Genomic DNA, 26,613 nt, shown 5'->3' with positions numbered 1-26,613 from the left:
AAAATTGCACTAAAAAATCGACAAAATATTTTTTAAATTTCGGCTTTAAAAGAAAAAATAATGCATTTACATATTTGAAGAATTAATGTTGTAAAGCAGTAAATAACTAGAATTATTTAATATTTTTATACAAAAATCAAACATCAAATGTAATGTAAATCTTTCATTTGGATAGTTATAGATAGCGGAGTTGATATGGCTATGTCCGTTTGTCTGTTGAAATATACTTTTCAAAGACCCTAAATGGTTCGGTTGCTATTGAAAAACTGGAAAATTGGAACAAGAACGGTGGATACAAAAGCAAAAACCGTAACTTTCCTATATCTCTCCATTTGTTAATAAAATTATTTGATTAAAACCTTGATGTTAATATAAACTTTTCACAACATCTTAATTTTTGGGACAAAAATCCGCAATTCCCACTTTGCCATTTTTACAATAAAAAATCGTCAAAATAACAATAAATCGGCAAATCTAGCATCAGTGACTGCAAGTTATACTACTGTTAAAAGTAGTGGAAATACTTTTTGGTCATCTAGCTCATGTCAAACACTTTATACTCAAATGCCATGTATTTCTTATGGGACTGATAAGTTTGAAGACCCCCATTTGTCACTACAAAAAACCCAATACAAAAAAAAATAGTTTTGGACATCTTATCTGCTCAGATCAAGGCGAATTAATACAAGGTGGTGTTAGTTCTACAAAAACAACGATTGGTCTTAACAAATGTCAAAAAACCAAAATGAAAAATTTAACAAATAAGTATTTAAACTTAATATAGTGTAGATAATTGAATAGTGAGGGCTTTACTTATTTATGTAAACAATAAATATTTTGTTAATAAGCTTAGAATATGTAGATATTTAAATATAAAAACAAGATTTGACAATTGTTAGAACCAAAAAGCGAAAAAAAAAATTATCAGCTGTTTGACTGACTCCACCTTGTATAAATTCGCCTTGGCTCAGATGAGCCATTTTTTGTCACAAAATTTCTACTACTATTTGTTGCTTCTCAGGCAACAAATAGTAGTAGAAGGTTGGCAACACTATATTATTTACAAGTTTTTCATTCGTAAAAAAATTGTCTTGTTTCACGCGTAGTTCACGGAAAAATCAGCTTTCATATTAATATTAGCCGTGTTTGTAACCAAATTTGAAATAACATTTCGTGTTGATTAGATGTTACATAAACAATAATTAGTTTAATAAAATAAATAAATATTTTCAAACGAACCAACAACGATAAAGAATAATTATTACGAAGAAAAATGAATATTTTCAATTCCTTTTTGGTCGACTTATTCGTTCCCCTTGTGACTTTGACGTAAAAACAGAATAGAGCTGATAAAACAAACAGAAAATTCATAATTTATAGCCAAAAATAGAAAACGCGTAAATAATTGTTAAATTTGATTAAATAATTTGATTTGAAGCAAAGAAGAAGAAAATAAAGTAAACTAAATCTATAATTTAGAAGTGTTTAAAAGAAACGGTGCTGTAGTAATAAAACTGTGATTAATGAAAAAATATTAACGAACATTTTGTTAAATCCCCCCTGCAAATCAATGGTGCAATTGTAAAACGAGGAATCCCTAAGTAAACACTTGTACTTTACTTCTTCCTGTTCCCAGTAATATAGACATAGATATTGGCAGATACATACTCTGTTGCAAAAAAAAGAATATAAAAACCAAATAAGCGCAGCATGCACTCTTCCCTCAGTTGGACTTCGAGACTTATTTCGCGTGCCCTGCGCAATGGATTCTCCACACTAATCGAAACAGCTACAAATGCAACCGCTTCTGGAGGGTTAAATAAAGCTCGTCCTCATTTCATATCAGTAGTGTGCGGTTTTCCAAAAGATTTTTTAACCTCTAAATACAAACCTGGTAAATATGGAGAGGACTCTTGGTTCAAGACATCTACATCAAATGCTGATGTTTTAGGTAAGTCTTATAAAATTTAAAACAAAACTAGCTCTATAAATAGTAAGAAAAAAAACACGTGTAAAGGACTAATTGATTAACGGGCTAACAGCCGACAGTTTCATACACATGTTATCTATTGTTAGTCTATGCAGAGGTAGTCGGTCTATTTGCCTGCCTATTTTTATGTCTCTCCGTTTATCTCTATGTGCTCTGCTTTTCTACATTTAATGACAGTATATCAGCAAATGGTTTCTATAGCCAGCAATACTACTGCGTCTATTTGTTTGTTGTCTGATGTATTTTTTGTATGTCCGTTGTTAAGAGATTTTTGTTTTCACATTTTATATGTACAATGTATATTCATTCTATTATTTACTTATGTTTTTAACACCACCATGTGACTTTTTTCCTTCATACATAGTATATTATAAATATTTTGTAGGTATATGCTGTGTATGCATTTATATCTCGATGCATGTGTTTTTTTCTTTCACTATAACGACATGGAATTCAAGTACATACATATGTAGATAGTTCTTATGCCATAAGTTGCATGTGAGGTAAAGATTTTAATTTGTGTATTAAAGAAATTATGCACTTAGAATTTATTTATTTAACACTTAGCATAGAAAAAGAGATCCCTAATAAAAAAAATCGATTTTCAAGTGGATCCTTCAAATAAGGATTTTTAAAATTTGGAATTTCTACCAACATGTGTGGTTTACTTGTTTTGACATATGGGATTTTCTTTTAAAATGTTTAATTTCATAAACAAATTGTATTTTTGTTTCTGTTTGCTGTAGTAATGCAAAATATTTTTTCAATAACGTCATAAGACTTGATTCTTTGTGTATACATTTAATCATTAATAATTCTTCCTATAAAGCTAATTTTACAAACATTTTAACACAAGCTTTTCCTTTTTTTAAATATTTCAGTTTTTATATAAAATTAATGGCCAAATGTTTAAAGTAGGATTTTAATATTTATGCCCTATTAATTTTTGTTCAATATTTTTTGTTATTTATAATACTCATAGCGTTGCTTTTAAGTCTATCAATAAGTCCAAAGTTCATTTTCATCAAAATCTATTAAAATAAAATAAGAATTGATTGAATTTATGCCATAAAATGTTGAAATGTGTGATTTATTAAGTTAGATGTTGTAAGTAGAGTTAAAAGGAAAAATATGCATAAAATAAATATATACATATGTACGTACATACATGTCGTCACCTATGCTGCAAAAGGACTTTTGGGTAAAAAAAATTGTTAGTTTTAATAATTTTTTTTGGTGAAAAAATATTACGCCTTTGAAATATTTATCATTAGATATCTTGCCTACCCCTAGAACTGATCTTTAGACTCTAAAAATAGGTTCTGAAAAATATTAAGATCATATGAAGTTTGAAGATTCAAGAGTAAAATTCAGTTTTTAAGTTTTTGCTAACAACATTAAATAATTATTTTAGAATTCTAATGTAATATTTATTATCGTAATGCAATTATCGGTCTGACGAGATATAACGTAAAAAACGTTATCTAAATATAGAAAGGCCTTTTTTCGGAAGTACAGGTTTTCGTTTATTTCGATAAATGGTCCGCTCATATCATATACAAAAAAATCTCTACTTAAAAAATACGAGTTAGGGCCTTTCTATATTATGGTAACGAAAAATTTTAAATTTAAAAAAAAAATGTTATTAAAAATTCCCGAGACCATTAACAAACTTTTTTTAATAATACAATTTGGGCTTAATGAACTATGTATGTATATGTTAGGATATTCAATTAATCGGGTTTCTGATTTAATCGGGGTTTAGATTTAATCGGTTAATCCTTTTAAACGATTTTTTTTAGTTTTAATAAAACTTGACTTAAAAAACCTCCTCTCTCACTGACTGTAGAAGTTGGAGAAATGGAAAGTATTGCATGATAAAGAATATTCAATTTCTTCTTTTTTTAGTTTTTTCTAAGCATATAAAATCCTCCATCATACCATTGGAGTACTTTTTGCATTTATTAGATTTTGAATACTTTAATAGTTTTAAGTTCTGATAAAAGACTCATTTCAGTAATGTCTTCAATTTCTTCTATTACCATGTCGCCCTTCGGCTCATTAGGACAAAGTTCATCATATAACATTCTAGAGAATAAGTCGTAAAGTACATTTCATACCGCTAGGTCATCAGAATTTGTTTTTACAATTTTATCACCATGAGTTTTTTTCGCATTTTTTTATTATTTTGCATTAAAAAAATACCTATAACCCCAAATTTTCATCAACCGACCCTCACCCACCCATTTTTTAGCCAAGATTTTAGTAATTTACTATATGAGCAATTTCCAAATATCAATATTTACCTATTTTTATGAAATTTTTTTATATATTTTAGGTAGGTACGATAATAGGTCGTGAAGTATATAGGCCATTAGGATGTACATATCAACCCATTTGTTTTAATCTTTTACGCCAAAAAATTTGTTTGTATTTCTCTTCATTTGGCATCAAAAATACCTATAATGCCAAATTCACTTAGAATACTTTCGTTATTTTTTATTTAACAACCAAAATATTCACTAGAAATAATTTGTATGGCAGATCAACGCTTCCGGGTCAGCTAGTATTATCATATAATTTTCAGGCAAGAAGTGTTACCATAATTTTTATAGGTTAATTTATGTTGGATTAATCTCTTAAATTAGAAACTGTGAGTACAGATATCAAATGAATGAAAAAAAAATCTTGGAAGTTTCAAGCCCATAATTTTTTTATTTCGAAACCCATAAGAAATACAAGCCATCTGAATTCTGTTTCGACGACTCAACTCAACTAAGAGCATTTAACCCAAATTTTACAAATAAATAAAATGCTTTTATCAATTAATTTTAAGTTTTTGAATGATCAGCGTAATAAAATATTGTTATGGATAATGTGATTCTGACGTATGAATACCAACATCTAGTAGTAAACGTACATATGCATAACTGATCTTTCAAAAGAAATTAATGATCAACATAATAAAAAAGTTGTTATTGATAATGCAATTCAGAAATATGAGTATCATCATAACAAAGGCATCAGTTTTAAAAAATAAATAAAAAAATATTTTTAAAAAATTTATTTATTTCGTGACATAACAAAATAACAGCGCAATTTGCATGTTGTTTACAGAGTTCTAAACAGGAGTAGATTTAAATACATTAGTCACCAGAAAAAGTAATAGTTAAATTCTTAAAATTCAAAAAACTTAAATATTCATATTCTTTGTTTGAAAGTTATACTGTAACAAAATACGGTTTTTGACATGTGTCGGATATGAAAACCCCTTTATTCTGTCAAGGCCCTACTTGTAAGAGAAAAATTATTTTTCGAAACTCTTTTTAAGGGATATAAATGTGTTCCATGTTAAATATACAATGACATCCCACTTTTACTAATAGCAGAATATAAACACAGGATTTTTAATTGTCAGAGTAGATTTTTAAACTTTTTCAAACAGAACAAAAACTTAATGTTATTTGGTAAAATCAAATGTGTAAGAAATATATGAATCGAAATTACGAATTATATTACAATATTTCGCATAAAAGTTATTTTTTTCGAAACTAGCTTAAATTTAAACTAGATTAAATCAAAATTTACAAAATTACTCTCTTAAATTCTCAAAAATAGTAAAAAGTAAATGAACGCTTTTCCAGTAACAATTGTTTTATACACACAATTTTCTTATTTTATTCCTTTTAAAATGTATAAATACTCACATTTTCTTTAATTTTATTGAAAATTCTTTTGTTTTGGCATTTTTTCACCACAAAAATAAAATTTTAAATAAATAAACAATAACACAAAACATATAAAATATTAGCTGCTAACTATTACGAGTTCAAAATAGAACTTGTAATAGTTTGCAACGAGAGAACACTCTCTAAAATTTATACGCTCTTGATTTTTTCTCTACTTGCAAGTTTTTGAGTTAATGAACGCTTTTCCAGTAACAATTGTTACTAACTAGTAACAACTTTTAGTTATTGAACATAGCTAATGTTATATTCCGTTTGTAATTTCCACATTTTTCATATTCCGGATCGTTATAAATAGAGAATTCAATATAGACATGCCCGTCTGTGTGGTTGTTGATACAACAATATATCAGCTATAGGAAAATCTTGGGAAATAAATGGCTGAGATATAAGCAAAAAAAAAAACACCGACTACCTCGATTTGTTACCAATTTTTTTTATCTATATCTGGATTACCATTTCATTAATAGAGACAATATGGATATCTAATGATAGACCTCTCCAAACATTTACATACATATATGAAGCCATAGTAATTCGGTCCTACAATGGGTCAAAATCGAAAAAAAAAAAAATATTTTTTAACCCGAGTTTTTTTATTTTCCAAACTAATATAGCCTAAGCGTGAATTATGGCTAATTTGTTCACTCAATAATGTTTTTTCAACAAAACTAGTTTTCAATCTTTATCTTAAATTACATTTTGGTTAAGGCTATATAAGACACAGCCCTCTTAATTGTTTTTTCCTCAATGTTTTCTTGCAATAATTTTTAAGCGGTGATATTTGGTAATAAGAGCCATCCCCCCCGGCCACCGAGTTTCGCTGGTATTCCTGCACAAAATTCATGTGAAAGGCCAATATAACAAACAATTTTTAAAGAATTTAAAATATTTTTTTTTTGAAAAAATTGTATGTATATCATTTTTATTTTTGCAAAAAATAATTTTCTTTTTTTATTTTGCAAAAATCCAGTTTTTGTTGAAATATTATTTCATAATTGTATGATATTTGTCGAAAAAATCGAATTTAACAAAAACACACTAGTTTATGCATTCTAGTCGAATATCTTAATCCTACTGTTTATTTTATAGAAAAAATCTATAAATGATAAAAAAAACATTTCTCCGTTTCTATAAATGATTCGGTGTCACAATCTTATAGTTATTATTTCCATATTTAATAATAATGAAATTTACAATTATAATATGAATAAATTTAAATTTATTTCCATAAAGTACTTGATATTTACAAGCTTCAATGACTAATTTCAATTAAAAAAAAATTAATATATTTGCAAAAAATACTAATAAATTTTATCATTTCTATTACATTACAGGCGTTGCTGATGGTGTGGGTGGCTGGCGTAGTTATGGTATTGATCCTGGAGAGTTTTCATCATTTTTAATGAAAACATGTGAACGTCTAGTCCACTGCGTAAATTTCAATCCACAACGACCTGTTAATCTATTAGCATATAGTTATTGCGAATTATTGGAACAAAAGAAACCTATACTAGGTAAATGCAAATGAAATTAAATCAAATTATTTATGCTTTAATATATAACATTAAATGTTTACAAACAATGACGACATTTTATTGCTACAGATGATAGAATGCAGACGACACTTAAATATTTATGCAGAATTTGTTTTTTTTTATATAAAATTATTTGATTGTTTAATTAATAATTAACACTATCAGTAGTATAACAAATAGACAATATAAATATTTAGTCAAGGTATTGTAGGTGTCATTGTAGTAGTATGTGTAGTAGTTGTTTTGTATTTAAACAAATTTATTGTTATTTATATACTATTGAACAAGTATTACATGAGCTTAACACTTTGGTCAGTCAGTCAGCTTTAAGTGATAATGAAAAATTTGTTTTTATATTTTTCCAATGAGATTGGCAGGACTGATAACAAAATGAAAACGGTAATTAGAGTAAGAAATGTTTACACCATTTTCCTTAGATAGTTTAACATTTTTAAGTTGTTTAATTGTTAAAAATAATCTCAATGAATTTAAAAACGTGTCATTTGGTAAGAAATATTCTAATTGAATATTAAACAAACATAATTAATTATATTTTTTATACAATCGTTATATTCGTAAATAGAAAAAAAGGGGACTCAAGCTAATTAAATAAAAAGTGTTTGGTAAACAGTGTACATATTTTTTAATTATACGTTTCTGTTTTTGGAAGAATTGTTTTTGTGTTGTTTTAAATAAATAGCAATTTACAAAAAAATAAAAAAAAGTAAAGAAAACATTTACAATTCTATAGGTTATATTAGATTTTTATTTTGGCGTGTGTCCAGCAATGATTTCTTTCTCTCTATTATTTGTTATTATTTTTTTAGAACTGCGTTTATTGCGTTTATTTAAAAAATATTCATACATACACACTTATATGGTTTATTTTTAAACGAAAAATAAAAATAAATGAATATAATTTATTCACAAACAATTTCTTTCTCTTTCTTTTCTTTTCACAGGTAGCAGTACTGCTTGTGTTTTAGTATTGAATCGTGAGAACTCCACGGTTTATACGGCGAATATCGGTGACAGCGGATTTATGGTCGTACGCAAGGGCGAAATTGTTCATAAATCAGAAGAACAACAACATTATTTTAATACACCCTTCCAGTTGTCTCTGCCACCACCCGGCCATGATCACAACGTCTTAAGTGATAGTCCAGATTCGGCGGATACCTTAAGTTTCCCCGTTAAAGAGGGTGATGTTATTTTAGTTGCCACAGACGGTGTCTTCGATAATGTTCCAGAAAAACTCTTATTGGATGTTTTAAAGGAGGTAAGAAACAAATTGGGAATACATATTAGTATTTATTTACTAAGAAGGTTGGTTGCTATTAGAAATAATAGTTATGTTAATAGTTCAATTAAGTAATGTATAAATTAATATCGAAGTCGTGTTTAGGAATTTGTTATGGAAAAATTGGGGTTAAATAAACAATTTTTTTTTTTTTTAATTTTGTCATGGAGATAAGAATAATGTACTTCTAGCTTAAATATAGAGTACAAATGCAATAATTTCCCTGGAATTATTTCTTGGATTGTCAGAACTCATTTGGCAATGTTGATATTTTGTTTGCAATTTTTTAAATTATTTGCAAACATTTTAGTTTTACATATTTGTTTTATTTACTGATAAAATAATCGTGATGTACACTGAATTATGTTATTTTATATATAATTCACTGGTGGTTACTCACTTCTAAGTATATAAAGATATAGAAATTGGGATCCACAAAATTTGTTTTCACCAAACATTTTTTACCCTTCACCATGAGTGGTAAAGGTTTGTCATTTCGTTTGTAATTTCCACATTTTTTATTTGCGACCCCAGTGGATATAGCCATGCACGCCCGACCAACTGTTCTTCTGTATGTTGAAATGAATAGGATGCTATTTAAAAGCTAGAAAATCGGCCCACAAATGACCAAAAAAAACTACGATTGGGAAAAAAATTAGAAATTCTTTTACAAAAAAAATATTTTCAACAAAAATCGTTTTCAATATTTATCTTAAAGTATACTTTGATGAAGGGTATATAAGTTTCGACACATATCAGTGGATATAGCCATTTCCGTCTGTTGAAATCAACATTCCGATGCCCTCAAACAATTTACATATATGATTGATACATTAATATATCCGCTATAGTCCCGTTTCGGCTGCTATTTGAATCGACAAAGTAATTGCTTTGTGATGTAACAAAAAACACGACTAAATCGATTTTTGAACTATTTCTGGATTATAAAGTCATTCCCATGGACAATATGGATATCTTAGACTTCAAAGAGCTTTCCAACAACGTATATTTTTTTTTTACCAAAATTTTTTTCACCAGTACTATTTTTTCACCCAATATTTTTTTCGCTAAACAATTTTTTTCAACATCTTAAAGTATATTATGGTGAAGGGTATATAAGAGCCGAATAAGCTCTCTTACTTGTTTTTTTATATATTTTCAACAAACTAATGAAAAATTCCAAAAATTCAATATTTTGACCTTTGATTAAACTTGTTCGATTTTGGTTTCGGTTTTCATTAGAATCTAGAATTTTTTTTGGAGTTGTCAAGTTTTGGTTGAATTTGATTTATTTTTGCATTCATTTGCAGAGGAACTCTAAAAAACAGGAGTTTTAACTCAATTTTTAGAATTTAAAGAAATCTACATGTATTTTTAAAAGATTGCTGTGTTAACCCGCACATTTGACAAGTTTTTAAGTTAATAATTTTGGTGTGACAACAACAAGTAAACACTTTAATTATTGTTCAGTTTAAAAAGTATTAAAAATGTTTATTTTGAATTCACATTAATAAATAAAATGTTATTCACACAAATTTCACGCGATAAAAAACTTAAGTATCACGTTTTAAAGAAAAATCTACTAACAGCGCACTTAAACAATTTGTAAACAGTTTAAATATTTACGTTTTAAAGAAAGATCTACTTAATGCATTTTAAAAACATGTAAACAGTTTAAATATTCACATAAAATGTTCGTGTAAAATCCAATTAAATTTTAAGTTTTTATTTATTTGGTTATTGTTACAGGTTGAGGGCGTCACAGATCCTGTCAAATTACAGATGACTGCCAACTCGCTGGCGCTGATGGCGCGTTCATTGTCATTTGATAGTGACTTTATGTCACCGTTTGCTATTAATGCTAGACGCAATAATATAAATGCAACGGGTAAGTTCTAACCTTAACTATAAACAGTATTTAACAGTTTTTAATCTCTTTCATTGTTTTTCTTTACAGGAGGTAAACCTGATGATATAACTGTGGTACTCGCAACTGTAGCAATGTAAATTTTATCATTTGTAGTAGTGATTATTATTTTTAATTTATATTTTTTAAGTTAATGCTAAATATCGATTTGTGTTTAAACAAAACCAAGATAATTATTTTTTGTAACTAAATTTCTGTTGTAATTAATTGAGTGAGTGCGTACGTCCTTGTTTAGACCTTCTTCAACTTCAATTGTTACGTTCGTTCGTCAATTGTCTACACCCTTTCCTTGTAATATTTCTTTCATAACTGACTTATTAGTTTAAGATCTTTAGTTAAATCTTAATTGTTTTGCCCTTGTCTCAATAGTCATTAGGTATAACTATAACAAATTAATACATTTTACTCCTGATCATTTAACTCATTTTCTCTAGCATCATTTTGTTTTATAAGAATGTATGTATAATTTTTTATAAGCTATTTTTTTTTTTAATATATATCTCATGTATTTGTATGTGTATATTTTTTGTTTGTTTCTTTATTTTATTTCTTTATTTCATTGCATTTCTTTAATTTCCATTCATTATTTTCTTGTCTGTGTGCATGTGTTAAACAAGTTCCTCAGGTCTTTGTTGGCTAAGTTTGATTAATTGTATTTTTTGTGTCCTAATACTTACATGTTTGTTTGCGGTTGGCATTAAAAAACTAGAATCCCTGCTAAAAAAATTATTATATTTCGATTGAGTATTTATTTGTTTACGATCAAACGAAATTTAATAAAAATAATATGTAATAAAACAAATCTTAAATGTTTTGTAATATTCTATAAGGAAAATGAAGTTGTTTATGCAGCCTATTAAAACTAATGAAACTAATTAAGCTTAATGCAAACGATAAACGATTTCTTAATACAAAAGAACAGCTTTAACAATTTCTTTTTCTAATAACATACATATAATAAATTTAAGTTATTCTGTTAAGTGTTTCACGAAAAGATTACGAGTCTGTACAAAAATACAAAAGTTTTACTATTTGTAAGTATTTTGTTTTTTTTTAATTAGGACTTTTCGACTGAGTACAAAATTTTAAGATTGGCTAATATTTTTTATTTTTATTTTTTATACTTTATTGCAAACAAAAAAAGATTATTTTTGAAAACAATTGAAATACAGAAATGTGGCAACATGAATTATAAAATAAAATGTACATTCAATGAATTTAATGAAAATTTTGTTTTTTTTTTATTTTTGGTTTTGAAAATGTAATGCTAAGCAGGGTTATTCTTCAATAATGAGGTTTTTTTGACCCACCACCAAATTTTCATCAATTGATATTTCATGGTTCTTCACCATTGAGGTTTCTTTCCACAAAATGTGTTTATTAAGTATGTATGTCTTCACATTACGTCAAATCCAAGTTATGAAAAAAAACCAACACGTGTTTTAAACTAATCAAACCGTTATCCGAAGTATAACATTAATACCAATTCGAGAGAAAGACGCAAAACTGAAAGTCAAACTACAATATGACGATAAAAAAGGTGTTCTCAACTGGTTCCCGGAGCTAGTTCTACGTATGCCGATTTCTTATCAAAAACATTGATTAGTTCTAGAACAGCTCTTAAGAATGGGGCTTAGTTATTCACGGCTTCCGTAGAACCGCACCATTTCCAATTGTATTTCAGAAGTTTCTAATTGTATTTCAAAAAATTTCAATTGAATTTCAGAATATATATACCAATTATATTTCAGAATTTTCCATTTAATTGCATTTCAGAAACTTACATTTGTATTTCAGAAAATTTTAATAACAATACCTACCATTGGAAAATTTTGAAATACATACAAATATAAAGTTCTGAAATATAAATTGAAAATTCTGAAATATAATTAGAAATTTCTGAAATACAATTAGAAACTTGTGAAATACAGTTGGAAATGGTGTAGTTCCGAGGGATATAATTTCAAGCAAACATTATTGATCACAGAACTGGTTCCAGAACCATTTCGAAGAGGGGGTACTGGCTTCGTAACGATTCCATAGAACTTGTTCCGAAGGTTACAATTACAAACAAAAATCCTTAGTCGCAATGCCAAACTAGATTGGGTACTGTCTATATGCATGCGTTCTAGAACTAGTTGTGGAACTAATACAGGGGCCGAATTACCGCATTCGATATCGAGCAAGAAATTTAGTACATTTTATCATAATTTCGTTATTGAAATCAGTTTTCTATGCGAATCTAATTCGATCACGCGGTAATTTGGCCCCAGGTTTTCCTTGGTTTCGTATATTAATGAATATAGTACGAATATAGTGCCACTTACAAAAATATTATTTTTTCTCTTAGGATTTAATAAGATTACAACCCTACAATTTTTTATTTCATCTCACGAAATCTAATAGTTTGTTTTCTTAAATAAGATCCAACATATTTAAATAAAAATATAACAGAATTATATGAAACTAATCAAGGCGAATTATAATAAAGTTTACCCCAAAATATTGCTTAATTCTTATTTTTTTTTTAAAAATACAGTGGGGTCATAGCTAAAAATGATAATAAATAATAATAAAAAGTAAAATTAAAAATGCATTATAGTAATGTAGTAAATATACATTTAGGATGTTTATGAAATTCTAGTTAAAATATCGAATTCTCTCTTAACTCGATAAAAAATCTATAATTAATAATTTGGACTGAAATTGTAAATGTTAACTTGTAATGTTAAGGGATGGAAAACATATTATGATTGATTGGAACATGTATGTATTTTATTATATAATTTTGTTTAAAATCACGATATTATTTTTGGTAAAACCTATGTACCATTCCTGGTATATAGCCCGAAATGTGTATACCAAGCAAATATTTGGCTGCTTTTTTTAATAACAAACCTAAATTAAGCCAGTATTTTTTTTCAGTTTATAACATGATTTTTATTGAAGTCTTGTTGTTGCGATAAATCTAAAATGGAAAATTAAATTAAAATTTATTATTTAAGTATACCTACTAAAAACCACAATAAAAACATTGAAAAATAAATATATATAAAAAAAGATCGTTATTCATTATAATGTAAACCAAAAAATAACCGTTGTTTTATTTTAAATTAATTGTGTTTTATTTACTAAAAAAAATGTATGGTATTTTTTTTATACAGAGTTTAACTTTTTTTTAGTGTTTTATTTTATTAAGTATAGACTTTTTCACTCAATTCCCCCAAAAATTCATTTTATTTTTCTTTTATATATATATAGATATTAAATTGTTTTCATAATGATGTATAAAAAAGGAATTTATTAATTAAAACATTACCCAAAAAAACTATTCAATACAAACAAAAATATTTCTCACTAAAGGTATAAAAACAAATAAATGAACAAAATTATAAATGTTACACATTAGGAAATGTTTTGTGGTGTTAGTTTTTTTTTCTTTCTTTTTTAAAGTTTTTGTTTCTTATTTTGTACACGGCAAAACACGGCGGGTTATTTGTGTTTTATTTGTTTTTTATTCCAACATTTACTCTACAGCTAAGAATTAATTTTGTGCTGGTCTTGCCGCTCTTTGGTCATTGTTTTCATCTGGATTTTGTGCACCTTCTGCAGCTGCGGGTTCATTGTTATCAGCCTCTGGTGCTGGTTGGGGTTCAACTTCTTCGCCACCCCAGTTAAAACCACCGGGACGATCTTCGGGAAGAGGCTGATAGTTACGATCAATGTGTTCATTAAAAAGTACTTTCCTGTAAAAAATATTTATTGTTAATAAATTTTTTTTAAAAAAAAATTATAAACAAATTAAAAAGATCTTATATTTTAAAATTGGTTGATTTGGTTAACGGTTTCATAAACAATTCTAAAATAATAGTTGAAATTTTTTACACGTCGAAGCTATCGTATCGAAAAATGATTTTGATATCGAAGTTATGATAAAATGTACTACATTTCATGCTTGGTATTGAATGTCATGATCTCAAATTTAAATTACGATAAATTTTACTCGAAATTAAAACGAATAATGCCCGAAATTTCAACAAAAAGATATCTATCAGTGCTTAGCTACTAATGGAGTAAAAATATATGGCATTTTTTACCCGTAGATATCGGTTTGAAATTAATGTCAAGTTACCTTTTAGGTAAATTTATCTGCTGGGTATTTTACACCATGGATATCTATTTTTTGAAGTTACGGGTATAAATCATGTAGATTTTATTTAAAGGACATGGGACCCCGAAAACGTTACTTGAATTTGGTTTTCTAAACAGGGGGAAAACGACTAAAGCATGTTGATTCAATTTACAAAATATATAAATTCGATATAAAAACGAAAACGTTACAAATCAGTCAGGTAATTTTTTATATTGAAAATCAATAAATTCGTTCCATATAAGGTTTAGGTATAAATGTAAAAACGTTTTTTGTTTAACGTTCTGAGAATGTTGAAAGGCAATGCTAATTTGTTTTTTTTCGTAACGGTATTTTAATGATAATGGTAACTTCAACCAAAAATGTATATACAGCCCAATTATGAAAAAAAATTCCCAGGGAGTTTTTTCCCTTTTCTCATTTTTCCTATTCAAATTATACACATGTGAAAAAATGAAAAGGGAAAAAACTCCCGGGGAATTTTTTTCAAATATGTATATCACTTTCACTTGTTTTTTCTTGAAATTTTCTATACGGGAACAAAACATAAGCTTAAATCCGATCGCCATGAAATTAGTTCGCATAATTTATGTCTATATGAAACTTATTTCTGTTGAATTTTATGTGGATACCAAAATTTTCAAGAGATTTATGGTCGTTAAAATGATTTTCGGAAACGTCCTCATCATTAGGTGCCATGATTACTGTATACAGTGGTGGTCAAAACATATGCAACCAGCAACAGAATTTTACACAAGTGGTTTAAACTAGTTTAAGATGTAAACAAAAATATTCATTTGCTTATAATATTTTTTAATTAATGCTTTAAAAATAAGAATATGAAATTTAATTCAGAATTTTTTGCATTGAAAGAAAAAAAAAATAAAAAACTACGTATGGGTTGATATTTCATTGGCCAAAACATATGCAACTAATTGCTTTTAAAACATTTCTGTCTATAAAACTTAATATTTCGTGGCAAATCCTATATTTTCAATCACGGCCTTACATCGGCAAGGCAGTGAAGCTATCAAATTGGTAATAAAATTTGCAGGAATAGCGTTCCAAGCATCTACCAATCCTTGAAACATAATATCTGAATTAGTGCAATTTTCGGGGTCGATTCTTTGATTAACGATTTTCCAAATGTTCTCAATGGGATTTAAATCTAGTAATTGTGGTGGCCATTCCATTACCGAAACTCTTTCTTGTGCTAACCACGATTTAACAACATGTGAAGAATGCTTGGGGTCGTTATCGTGCGAATAATTCATCGAAGAGGCATATTATCCACAGCATTTGGAAGCATTACTCTTTCCAAGATGTCTCTATAGATAAATCCATCCATTATTTCATTAATTTAGAGCGATGGGACAACTCCAGCAACAGAAAAACTGCCCCCATACCATTACGTTGCATCCTTCATGTTTCAGTGTCTTTTTACAGTATCGTGCTTGAAGCCGCGTGTTAAGCGGTCGTCTTACGTAACACATGAAATCACTTCCGATGATATTAAATTCGGATTCGTCGCTAAATAGGACAGTCGTCCATTTGTTTTCTGGCCAATTTAAATACTCCATATCAAACTTCAAACGTTTCTTTTGATTACGTTTTGATATAAGCGGTTTTTGCGCGTAGGGAAAACGTCGGTGAAGCATGCAGGATGCAACGTAATGGTATGGGGGTTGTTTTTCTGCTGCTGGAGTTGTCCCATCGCTCTAAATTAATGAAATAATGGATGGATTTATCTATAGAGACATCTTGGAAAGAGTAATGCTTCCAAATTCTGAGGATAATATGCCTCTTCGATGAGTTATTCAGCACGATAACGACCCCAAGCACTCTTCACATGTTGTTAAATCGTGGTTAGCACAAGAAAGAGTTTCGGTAATGGAATGGCCACCACAATTACTAGATTTAAATCCCATTGAGAATATTTGGGAAATCGTTAATCAAAGAATCGACCCCGAAAATTGCACTAATTCAGATATTATGTTTCAAGGATTGGTAGATGCTTGGAACGCTATTCCTGCAAATTTTATTACCAATTTGATAGCTTCACTGCCTTGCCGATGTAAGGCCGTCATTGAAAATATAGGATTTGGCACGAAATATTAAGTTTTATAGACAGAAATGTTTTAAAAGCAATTAGTTGCATATGTTTTGACCAATGAAATATCAACCCATACGTAGTTTTTTAATTTTTTTTCTTTTCAATGCAAACAATTCTGAATTAAATTTCATATTCTTATTTTTAAAGCATTAATTAAAAAATATTATAAGCAAATTAATATTTTTGTTTACATCTTAAACTAGTTTAAACCACTTTTGTAAAATTCTGTTTCTGGTTGCATATGTTTTGACCACCACTGTATATAAAACTTATTTGGAGCAAATTTGATTTGAATTAACTTCTAATTTTTCGGCCTGGGTGGACTTTTCACTCAAAATGCCCATATACTCGAACATTTAGAGTGAATTATTTATTTATCAATAAATTTGGTTAACGCAACCAAAACTCTTTTATCCGTGTAACAAAAACAGAAACATTTCTAATTAAAACAAGAAAGTTAACATTTCTAATAGGTCGACTTAATTCAAATTTTAAAACATTAAAACTTCCAAAGATACGCTGTTTTTTGGCATAGTTTAGTAAAAAATATACGCGAAATTAGCAACCCTAATAGATACGAATAATTGATAAAACCTTTTCCGAAAATCTTTCTCTCGTATATACAGTGCCGGACTTAAATATTCACACAGCATACAGATTTATCTTTAATCTTCCATATTTTTTAAACGAAGGCCACAACTTTCGTATTTTTTTTTTTTTTATTAATTCTTCAATTACATAACCGAGCCCTTAAGGGCCTTATATGGTTAATAAAAGCTACTAACTATATAAAAAACTACAATTAATATAAAAAACTACAATTAATTTTATTATATATAATTATTATATATATTATATATACAATTATTGATTTAAAAAAAAAAAACTAAACATAAGTTGGCACATTTCAGAAAAAAAATTAACTAAAGTTTCGAAGTTCGATTTTAAGGGGACAAAAATATTCACACAGTTTCTAATTTTTAATAGGAAAATCGTTTTTTTAATAGTTTAATATTTTGTGGAGTAGTCTATCTTTTTAATGGCTTCTTTTAATCGTCTTGGCATTGAATCGACTAATTTTTGGTGACGTCAGCTCCAATATTTTGCAATTCTTGTGACAGGACTTCTTTAAGTTGAGTCTTATTAATACTATGGTGCTTTCCTTCACGTCCGACCAAATTATCTCGCAGATGTTCAATGGGATTCATGTCAGGTGATTGCGGAGGAGTCGAGAGAATGTGGGGAACATGATGCTTTAACTTTAACTTAAGAGCGCATTGTAGTAGGTTTTCTTTTAAAATATTAAGGTACACTGTTTTGTCCATTGAACCGTCGATGAAAACTAAGTTTCCTATACCAGATGCACCCATACAACCCCACAACATGACACCTCCTCCACCATGTTTGACAGTGTTTACTACATGGTTTTTTTCCAATTCAGTGTTTGGCCTTCTCCAAACTCTTACTCTGTCGTCCGATTGAAAAATACTTACAATCTTACAAAAATAAATCTGAAGATTTCTGGAACGGAATACTATTCTTAGATAATATATTTCAATATTTTTTAATCGGACGATTAAAAAATAAACGTTACCACTGAACGTTACCACTTTGTTATTCACTACAGATGTTCGAGTGATTTTTCAAAAATGATACCAGTGAATGTTAACAAATATAAAGGATTGACATTTAACAGTATATATGTATGTTGAAAAATATGAAATAACGACATAAATGCACCTGTTACTTGCTATTTTCAGTAACAGTTGTTAACAGTGATTTTTCAATCACGGTGATTAAATCACATGTATGGAAATATCGCTCATTTTTACTATGCAGTAATACCAATTACAATGTATTTATTATGTTTGTTTTATACAAAATAGCAAACAATATTTAATAATGCAAATCGATTTTATAAGTAAACCTTTAATAAATTAATTAATTTTTAATTATTTTCTTTAGCGCACAAAATTTTGTTTATTTACTCATTACAGTGTTGCGTTTTAAATATTATTTTTTATTTATTATAATATATTATTCATTTCACACAAGTTTACTTTTAAAAATACAATAAAAAAGTACAACATAAAATTAAGAATTTATATAGTTTTTTCATTACATAATTCGACTTAATTTCCCATAATTCAATACAAAAAGTTTTTTTATATTTTTTATATAAAAAAAAATTATTTTTTAAGTTTTTTTGTTTGTCTTCTAATAGTTGCACAGCACAATTCACAGTTTATAACTTGATTGAAAAATGAATTAAGAGCTTTGACGGCCACACCTTTTCCAGTTGATTGGTCCTTTGAATCACGCCACGCTATAAATGTTTCTTGGGGAATGACATCTGCATCGTTTAGCTCACCAAAAATAGCTCCCAATAATCCTCTTGGATGTTCTAGATTATGAACCAACAATTGTATGGCATATAGGCATTCCAGTTCCAAGTCTTCTTTATTGTCTAAGTAACGCAGCAGTACAGGTATGCACATTTTCTGGAAGCACGGTAAATCTAAACTATAATTATTGGAATCCTTTATAGCAAAGCTTGTCAACGTAGTCGTTAAACTTTTAATGAACGTTTTATCCACATCTACTATATTTCCATTGATATAATCAATGAGATTGTCAGCATTGGAGCCCTCTTTTAATAATTGATCGATATGCTTCACTACACGTTTATTACGCTTTTCTTTAGATTCTTTGTTATCTATATCTGGTTGGTATTCTTCATTTTCAACATATTCAAATTTATTTGTTTGAATAAAGTTGTTAACTTCATTTTCATTCATAAAATCTGTCCACTTTATGTGATTTTTATTCCACATGTTGCGTGTAAATCTGGGACCTACTTCTCGTGTGCAGTACTTTAAAAAGGTTTTAAGGAATTTGAGGCAAAAATTAGGTGAGCCGCTTTCACTCAGTTGTGTGTTCCATAAATCATTTGCAGTTATTAGTTTCTTAACTATTAAGGGTCCGGTAAATTCGAATATGTACAACCATAGTTCGGGTATGTCAACAATTAAATCACACGCAAATTCGGAAAAGTGTTTATAGGCCAAGCGGAAGTGTTCGGCGGAAATGTATTTATTTTCAATTAAAAACGCTACAACATTAGCCAGGTGTCGCCGGCACATTGGTCCAACATTTGCTAAATGCAAATAATCCGTAATTATGTAATAGACCAAACCACAGCGTTGATTTTCCTTGATTTTCTTTATACACGATACTGTCGTGTTATCTATACATTTCGAGTTGGCAGCATTTTCTCCCATCTCAATGACAACAGCTTTAATTATTTTTAAATCCGCATAAGATGGTTCTTCAAAAACTGCTGGCGGCGCAGATGACGGCTGAGTTGATTCACTAGCGGCTGGTTTGAAATGTTGCTGTTGATGATCTGTTACATTAGATGAATAGTGAGAAGACTGTTGTTGTTGATTATCACGGTATAAACTAGAACTTGCAGTGTGTCCACTACCACCTCTGCCTGTTGACATGCCGGACATTTTTGATGAAGTCATTCTAGATAATGAAGTGGACGACAACATTGGTTGTTGATATTTGGAATGACTAGCTGATTTTTGCATATTTGATGAATTACCACCGCCCATGCCACATACTTTTTGGCTACTACGGGAAGAGGAGTTTTCTCGTGATGCTTGTGTTGACCCAGTCCGTGAGAGTAATCTACCATGACCATGGCGATCACGTTTCATGGATCCTTTGTTATATGAACCCTTATTACGCTTTCCACTAGGGTCCCGATCGGAACTTTTGTTGGCAGCAAAAGAATTTGATGGAATTGTTGTTGGTTGCGATGAAGTTTTAGGCCATAGGAATAACGAAAGACCACCCATTTTCTTATTATTCATATCAACCGTAGTCAATCCAACTAGTTTACTAGAATCTACTGCCTGTGTACGATTACCTTTGCCAGTCTGTACATGCCAAGTGTCGTCATTATTTGAATTTCCCGACTGACTATGACTACCGCCACTAACTCCACCACCACCCTGTCGACGTTTAAGACTTCCAGTGGCACCTTGTTGACTATGAGTACCTTCGTAATTTCCGGAACGACTATCATTACGACCTCCCCCATCGTGTTTCGCTGAACCACCTGGCATTGAGTTCATATAATGATACGGATTGCTCAATTTTTCATTATTAGCCTCCTTTTCTATTTGTTCCATAGTCTTGGGTGCCTCATTGCGTGTCGACTGCCATTTCTTTTTTCGCAAATCAATGACATCTTGTAACATAAAGCGGATACGTGATGATATTTTTGAATTTTCATGTTTTAAAGCGATATTTTGCATGCGTTGTATTACGCTCTCTAATGAGTATTTGCGTTCATCATCTTTGGAGATGTGTGTCTGTTCGAATTTCTGACCCACAGTAGTTAAAAGCTTGCATAGACATTCCAACATATCCTCATTATTTGGATCTTTAAGCAGAGCTTCGATACATGTGTGTATGATTTTGCCCGTTAGTATGGATATCTTAAATAGTTCACCAATAAAACGCACAGTACCACCAGAACGTCGACGAATCTTGCGCTCTTCTTCATCCAATAAAGCCTCAAGTTCTACCTTTTCCTTGGGATCTGTGGGATTATTAATTTTTTCTCTTATGGGCTTCAGTTTTTCCTCCTTTGCACTGCTTTTCGTGACATTCTGATTGAACTCTCTTTCGGTCTTGTCCAATAAAGCATTACGGAAATAGGCGAGATTGGATTTAGTTCCACTCTCCATGTGTTCGTCGCGGGCTTTTACTTCGTTGATTAAACGGTGACATAAACTAGCGTATGACACTGAAAAATTGGGCTCATCGATAGCTTTTTCAAAAACCAAAATCATTACAGCTTCCATTTTCTCCATGTTATCGATTTTAAGTTTAATAATTTCTTCCACAAGTGGTTCAAACTTCTCAGGTGTTAGTTTGTTTAATATGCCTCGGACACGTCGTATCAATTCATCCTTTTCACGTTGCGCCTTAAGTTCAGGATCAATTTGTTTCTCAGCACATTTAACCAATACGCTAGGACGCCAAGCGTTATCGGCTTCATTCAGTTTGACGTCTTGATTCAAAGATAGATTTAAATGTATTATAGGTTTGCCACTATTTCGATTATGGTGACCGACATCGGCTCCTCCGCGACCCGACATTGAACTCTGTTTCATATAATTATTTTGATAGTTGGCATCAAAACTACGGCAGTGCCTTGCGCCACCGAAGCCACCAACCATAGATTGTACCTTTTTATTGCCGCGCGAAGCAAATGCTGGCATTAAATTGGTTTGCGAAAATATTGATGTGTTCTTTACTTCGGGCTGTATACGAGAAGCCTTTACCTCACGCAATTGCATCATTTGGTCACGATTGTACTGTTTTTTTCCGCTAGGATTTGAGGGCGACCATTGACCTTCATTGTAGTTAATCAATGATGGCTTGTTATTGGCAGCCGTTTCGTCTGTGTTGTTATTATCTTCGCCAACTCCTTCCTTTTTATCATCGCTGCCTTCCTTACTCTCATTATTATTGTCATTGCTAGGTTCAGTTTTCGTTTTTTCATTTTTAGTGGAAATAGTAGTTGCATTATTATTTGTTGGTGTTGTTGATGATTTTGTCGAACTATTTTCAACATTTTGTTTGTTTTCTGAATCGAAATTCGGCTTATCTGTTTCATCACGATCTTCATCTTCCAGGGTTATAGTCTTACACGTATCGGCGCATCCAGTTACAGTTTCAATTGTTGCTGATGCTACTTCAGTTTTTTCCGTAATATTATCATTCTTGTTATCTAATTTGTCAGCATTTTTATTTGTTGTATTCGTAGACAAATTGTTTGTGTTGTCTGTTGATTCATTCAATGTTGCGGCTGTTGTCGTTGTTAATGAATTACCATTTGTGGCATTTGTATATTGGCTTTCTCGTTGTTCCTGCTCTTCTTTATGTTGCACATTACTACTACTATTAACAATATTTATTTGTTTTTGTTGTGGTAATATTGCAAATTCTTGTATTCCTAGTGGCATAGTTTTTACAGAATCCGCAATATTACAAATAGAAGATTTTTCTTGCTCAAAATATTCTTCTGTACAACTTTCTTTGCTCTGCTTTTGTTTACTAATAGTATTATTATCACTTGAAGTTTTTAAAGATGATGACGGCGACTTGGATGATATATTTTCCTCTAGTTTTTGATCTTTTAATTGTTCTTGTACTTCTTGGTTAATATAATTTGTTGGAAGCGAATCTTGAACACAATTGCCTTGACACAAGTTTTGGTCCAGTTTCATGTCGGCAATATTCTGGGATTTTTTAGTTTTTTGTTTCTGTGGTTGTGTCGTTAAAATTTCAACAGATGGCACGTCTGTCAATGGCGATACAATTGCTGTTTTCTGCTGTTGCTGAGTTGTTTCTTTAAAGTTTCTATCAACGAATTCTTCTATAGGTTGCACGACTTCCGTATGGGATTTTAAAGTTTCAGGTATGTTTAGTTCTGATTTAATAGATAAAGTCGATGCTGTTGATAAGGATTCAATTTCTATATCTAACGATGGAACTGCATTTGTAGATGATGACGATGATTGGCAACCCGATGCAATATTAGTCGACTCATTCTTGGCAATATCTGACTCCTCCAAAATATTTCTATTTGTAACAGGATGGATAATTTGCAGAGCATGAGAACGCAGCTTCCCCTTCGTTTGGATCGGATTTTGTAGTTGCTGTTGAGGTGGTGGCTGATGTGGCATTCCAACTAATGGTGCAACTCTTACTGGTTTAGCTGCCGTTTTACTTGCAAAACTTAAAACCGTACTTGTCGGAGCTACACCTAATGGCAACTGAGCTTGGTTGCCAGGTGCTGTAGGGCCACTAACAGAACCACGTGGTTGTACTGTCATAGCACTGCTTAATCCCACACCGACTCCGGGCTTAACTGCAGTACGTTGTTGTTGTGGCGGCTGTTGCAAATAATATGGAAAATACATTTGCGGATAGTTTTGAGGTGAATATTGACACTGTTGTAATTGTGGTGTGCGCGTTGCATATGGTGCTGTAAAGTGTCCCAACACAAAGTTTTGTTGCACTGCGGGATAAATAGTGGAATGGACATATGTGTTCCTAGGTGAAGGACTTGAAGGATTTTGTCTATAAATATTACCATTTGCAGGTTGATTTGATCTACCTGTTGAATTATTGGCCGTACTTTGCGGAACATAGATGTTTTGCCCCGATTGGGGCTGCATTTTATATAAATCTGTTTGTTGCCCAGAAGAAACTGATGGCTGAATGCCGTGTAGAAGTTGCAATGGGGGTTGTGATGATACAGCAGAGGCTGAAACTGCTGCACTTAGAGTTGGCTGTTGCAGCCCACTCTGTTGGGGTAAAGTATAACCCGCAGATGGTGCTGCTACATAACTACCGTTCCCTGAGATATATAAGACCGGTGTGTATAGTATATGCTGGCCACTAAATGTTTGCTGACCCTGTGACAACGACAATTTTTCAACATCAGATACCTGTTGCCTATTTGAAGACAGTTTGTTGGTTGTTCCTCTCATCATATATACAGGTTCTTTTTGTATATACGACAGTTAAGCTTAAAATTCTGTTGCTCGATAGTATTTTCTTCGAAGTTTCAGAAAAATTCACTGTCGTTTTGTTAGATAAAATATGCAACGTTATTTTGTAAATAAATATTATTATTATATCCGAATTAATTATTATTCTTGTATATTGTCCGGTTTAAATACGTTTAGCGAATTTAATGTTCTTTGACAGAATTTAGTAAAAAATATAGGGAAAATTAGGAACCCTAATAGGTACGAATAATTGATAAAACCTTTTTTTAGAAAACAATCTCTCGTAACCAAAATTTCAATAAAATTTTTTATTTTTCTGATTAATTGATTACGAATAAAACTGACTAATTTAGCAAAGACAAATATATCACTTGTTAGTTTATTTTTCCTGAAATTTCTATACGAGAAAACAACTTAAGTTTAAATAGTATTTGAATTACTTACAAAAAGTTTGGTGTTTTAAGAAATTTATAGCCGTTTCTTTGGAATGGAAATACATCTTCTAGGAAATAATAAATATGACCAACACCCATGCCTATGATATCCACCCATATAGTATTACCCAAGATCATGGAGCAACATAACAGAACCCATGGTAAGTAGGGAGCCTGCAAAAAGCACAATAATTAATCTATGAATAAAAAAAATCCACTTAAAATACAAATAATTTACCTGAAAATTCATAACACCAAAGAAATTCATACGAACGAATGGATTCCGCCTGGACCACACATACACCAACATGAGGGTAAAGGCCTGTCCCAAAAACAACAAGTTCACAAACAAACCAAAGAAGGTCATTAGGGCACCGCCAAACAGGAACATCATAACAAAATCTGAGCTACGACCGCGGAATGAACCTTCCTCCAACATGCGACAATAGCGATATGTGAATACCATATTAAAGAAGAAACTTATGCCCACTGAACCGAAGAATAGGAAAGTGGTGGCCAAACGCCATAATTGCAATTTACGTATAATCAAGATGGGATTGAAGTACAATTGTAAGGGCGATACTAAATCCAAATGCTACAAGATAAAAAACAAACAAGTTAACCATAAATGCATTTATTGAGCAAATAAAATTGAAGTGGATGACGTGTCCATAATATCAAAAGATTCTCATTTAGCACTAACCACTGCCAATGTTGTGATAACGCATGCCGTTGTATAAAAACGTGTTACTGGTGGTATTTCAAGATAAAATTGTCGTATTGATTGCAGCGCCATGGCGCACTATGTGTATTTATTACAGGATACCTGCAAAAGCCGCTAAAATGTTGCAACAAATTCTTCGTTGGATTGGCTACAAACACCAGACCATTGATTTCTTTGTTTAGTCTTTACTCTTCGATAATTTTGCCACAAAGATTGTAATTGATTTTTTAGCCAAAACAATGAATTATAATGCACAACTGTCAGTTTCTTGAGATGCACTTATAAATATTTACAAAATCTTTTATTAGTCCACCAAATTCTGCACTACCACACACAATTTCTTTCCAAACAGCTGATGGCTAATGTTGTCAGTATTTCTTCAGTTTTCTTCCCCAGTTAATGTTTTTGTATCCCCAAAAATCCTCAGCCATAGTATGTTCTAAAGCCCACAGAGTTTTATATCGGTGCTAAAACAATTATGACCGATCCTCATAATATTTTGTAGTATGATTTAGGTATTTATAAAAATTATTTGAGTTAATAAAAGTTATGAAATAGAGGTGCGAAAATTTATAATTTAATTCGGGTAAACTTTATTTTGTGGGCGCCACCCCAGATTTTTTTATGCCGAAAATAGTGGAATAATTTAATTTCTCGAGAAGGTAAGTCTAAAAATTTCGGATAATAGTTATTAAATTTAAAAACTAATTGGTTTCATATTATTATTTATTAAGGGCCTCATTTTATAAAAGGAAACCTTTGCAAGCGTAATCAATTTGTATTTGTACTGGGGAAAAGGTTTTAAACTTGAATATTTTCAATAGAATTTTATTTTAACGTTTTTGGTTTTTGGGGATAAATAATCCCCGAAACTGGCAGCACTGCATAAATAATTACCGCTCATAAAAATTTTATTTGAACAGCTGATATAAAACTTTGGCGGTGCTGCCACTATTTTTTTAGTTTTCATCCAAAGCTAATTAATGTAAAAATTATGTCCGGCAACATAGAAATTAGTACTGGTATAGGTAGAGTATCTATCCCATCTTTATCAGTGATGAGTCAAGTCGTTCATATCGATAACTAGTTA

The 26,613-nt window shown here is 30.3% G+C and overlaps 3 protein-coding genes across 3 annotated transcripts; 1 reads left to right on the top strand and 2 right to left on the bottom strand.

Annotated features, from left to right (window-relative positions):
• Window positions 1-1,085: 1,085 nt before the first annotated feature.
• LOC135959116 (protein phosphatase PTC7 homolog) lies at window positions 1,086-11,729 on the top strand. Its single transcript, XM_065510143.1, has 5 exons — window positions 1,086-1,951; window positions 7,074-7,253; window positions 8,237-8,553; window positions 10,324-10,462; window positions 10,532-11,729. Exons 1-5 carry the CDS (start codon window positions 1,711-1,713, stop codon window positions 10,579-10,581), a joined length of 927 nt encoding a protein of 308 aa, XP_065366215.1. The 5' UTR covers window positions 1,086-1,710; the 3' UTR covers window positions 10,582-11,729.
• Window positions 11,730-13,923: 2,194 nt separating this feature from the next.
• On the bottom strand, window positions 13,924-25,788 carry Der-2 (Derlin-2). The gene is made up of 4 exons (XM_065510144.1): window positions 25,503-25,788; window positions 25,038-25,394; window positions 24,810-24,973; window positions 13,924-14,247 (listed from the first exon to the last, which is right to left on the bottom strand). Exons 1-4 carry the CDS (start codon window positions 25,593-25,595, stop codon window positions 14,046-14,048), a joined length of 816 nt encoding a protein of 271 aa, XP_065366216.1. The 5' UTR covers window positions 25,596-25,788; the 3' UTR covers window positions 13,924-14,045.
• LOC135957507 (eukaryotic translation initiation factor 4 gamma 3-like) lies at window positions 18,939-24,502 on the bottom strand. The gene has a single exon (XM_065508268.1). The coding sequence runs from the start codon at window positions 24,345-24,347 to the stop codon at window positions 18,954-18,956; it is 5,394 nt and encodes a 1,797-aa protein (XP_065364340.1). The 5' UTR covers window positions 24,348-24,502; the 3' UTR covers window positions 18,939-18,953.
• Window positions 25,789-26,613: the final 825 nt, after the last annotated feature.

The sequence above is a fragment of the Calliphora vicina genome, chromosome 4, assembly GCF_958450345.1.
Source record: "Calliphora vicina chromosome 4, idCalVici1.1, whole genome shotgun sequence".
Taxonomy (NCBI): domain Eukaryota; kingdom Metazoa; phylum Arthropoda; class Insecta; order Diptera; family Calliphoridae; genus Calliphora; species Calliphora vicina.
The sequence above is the reverse complement of the archived record's forward strand: the minus strand, read 5'-3'. Positions and strand labels throughout refer to the sequence as shown.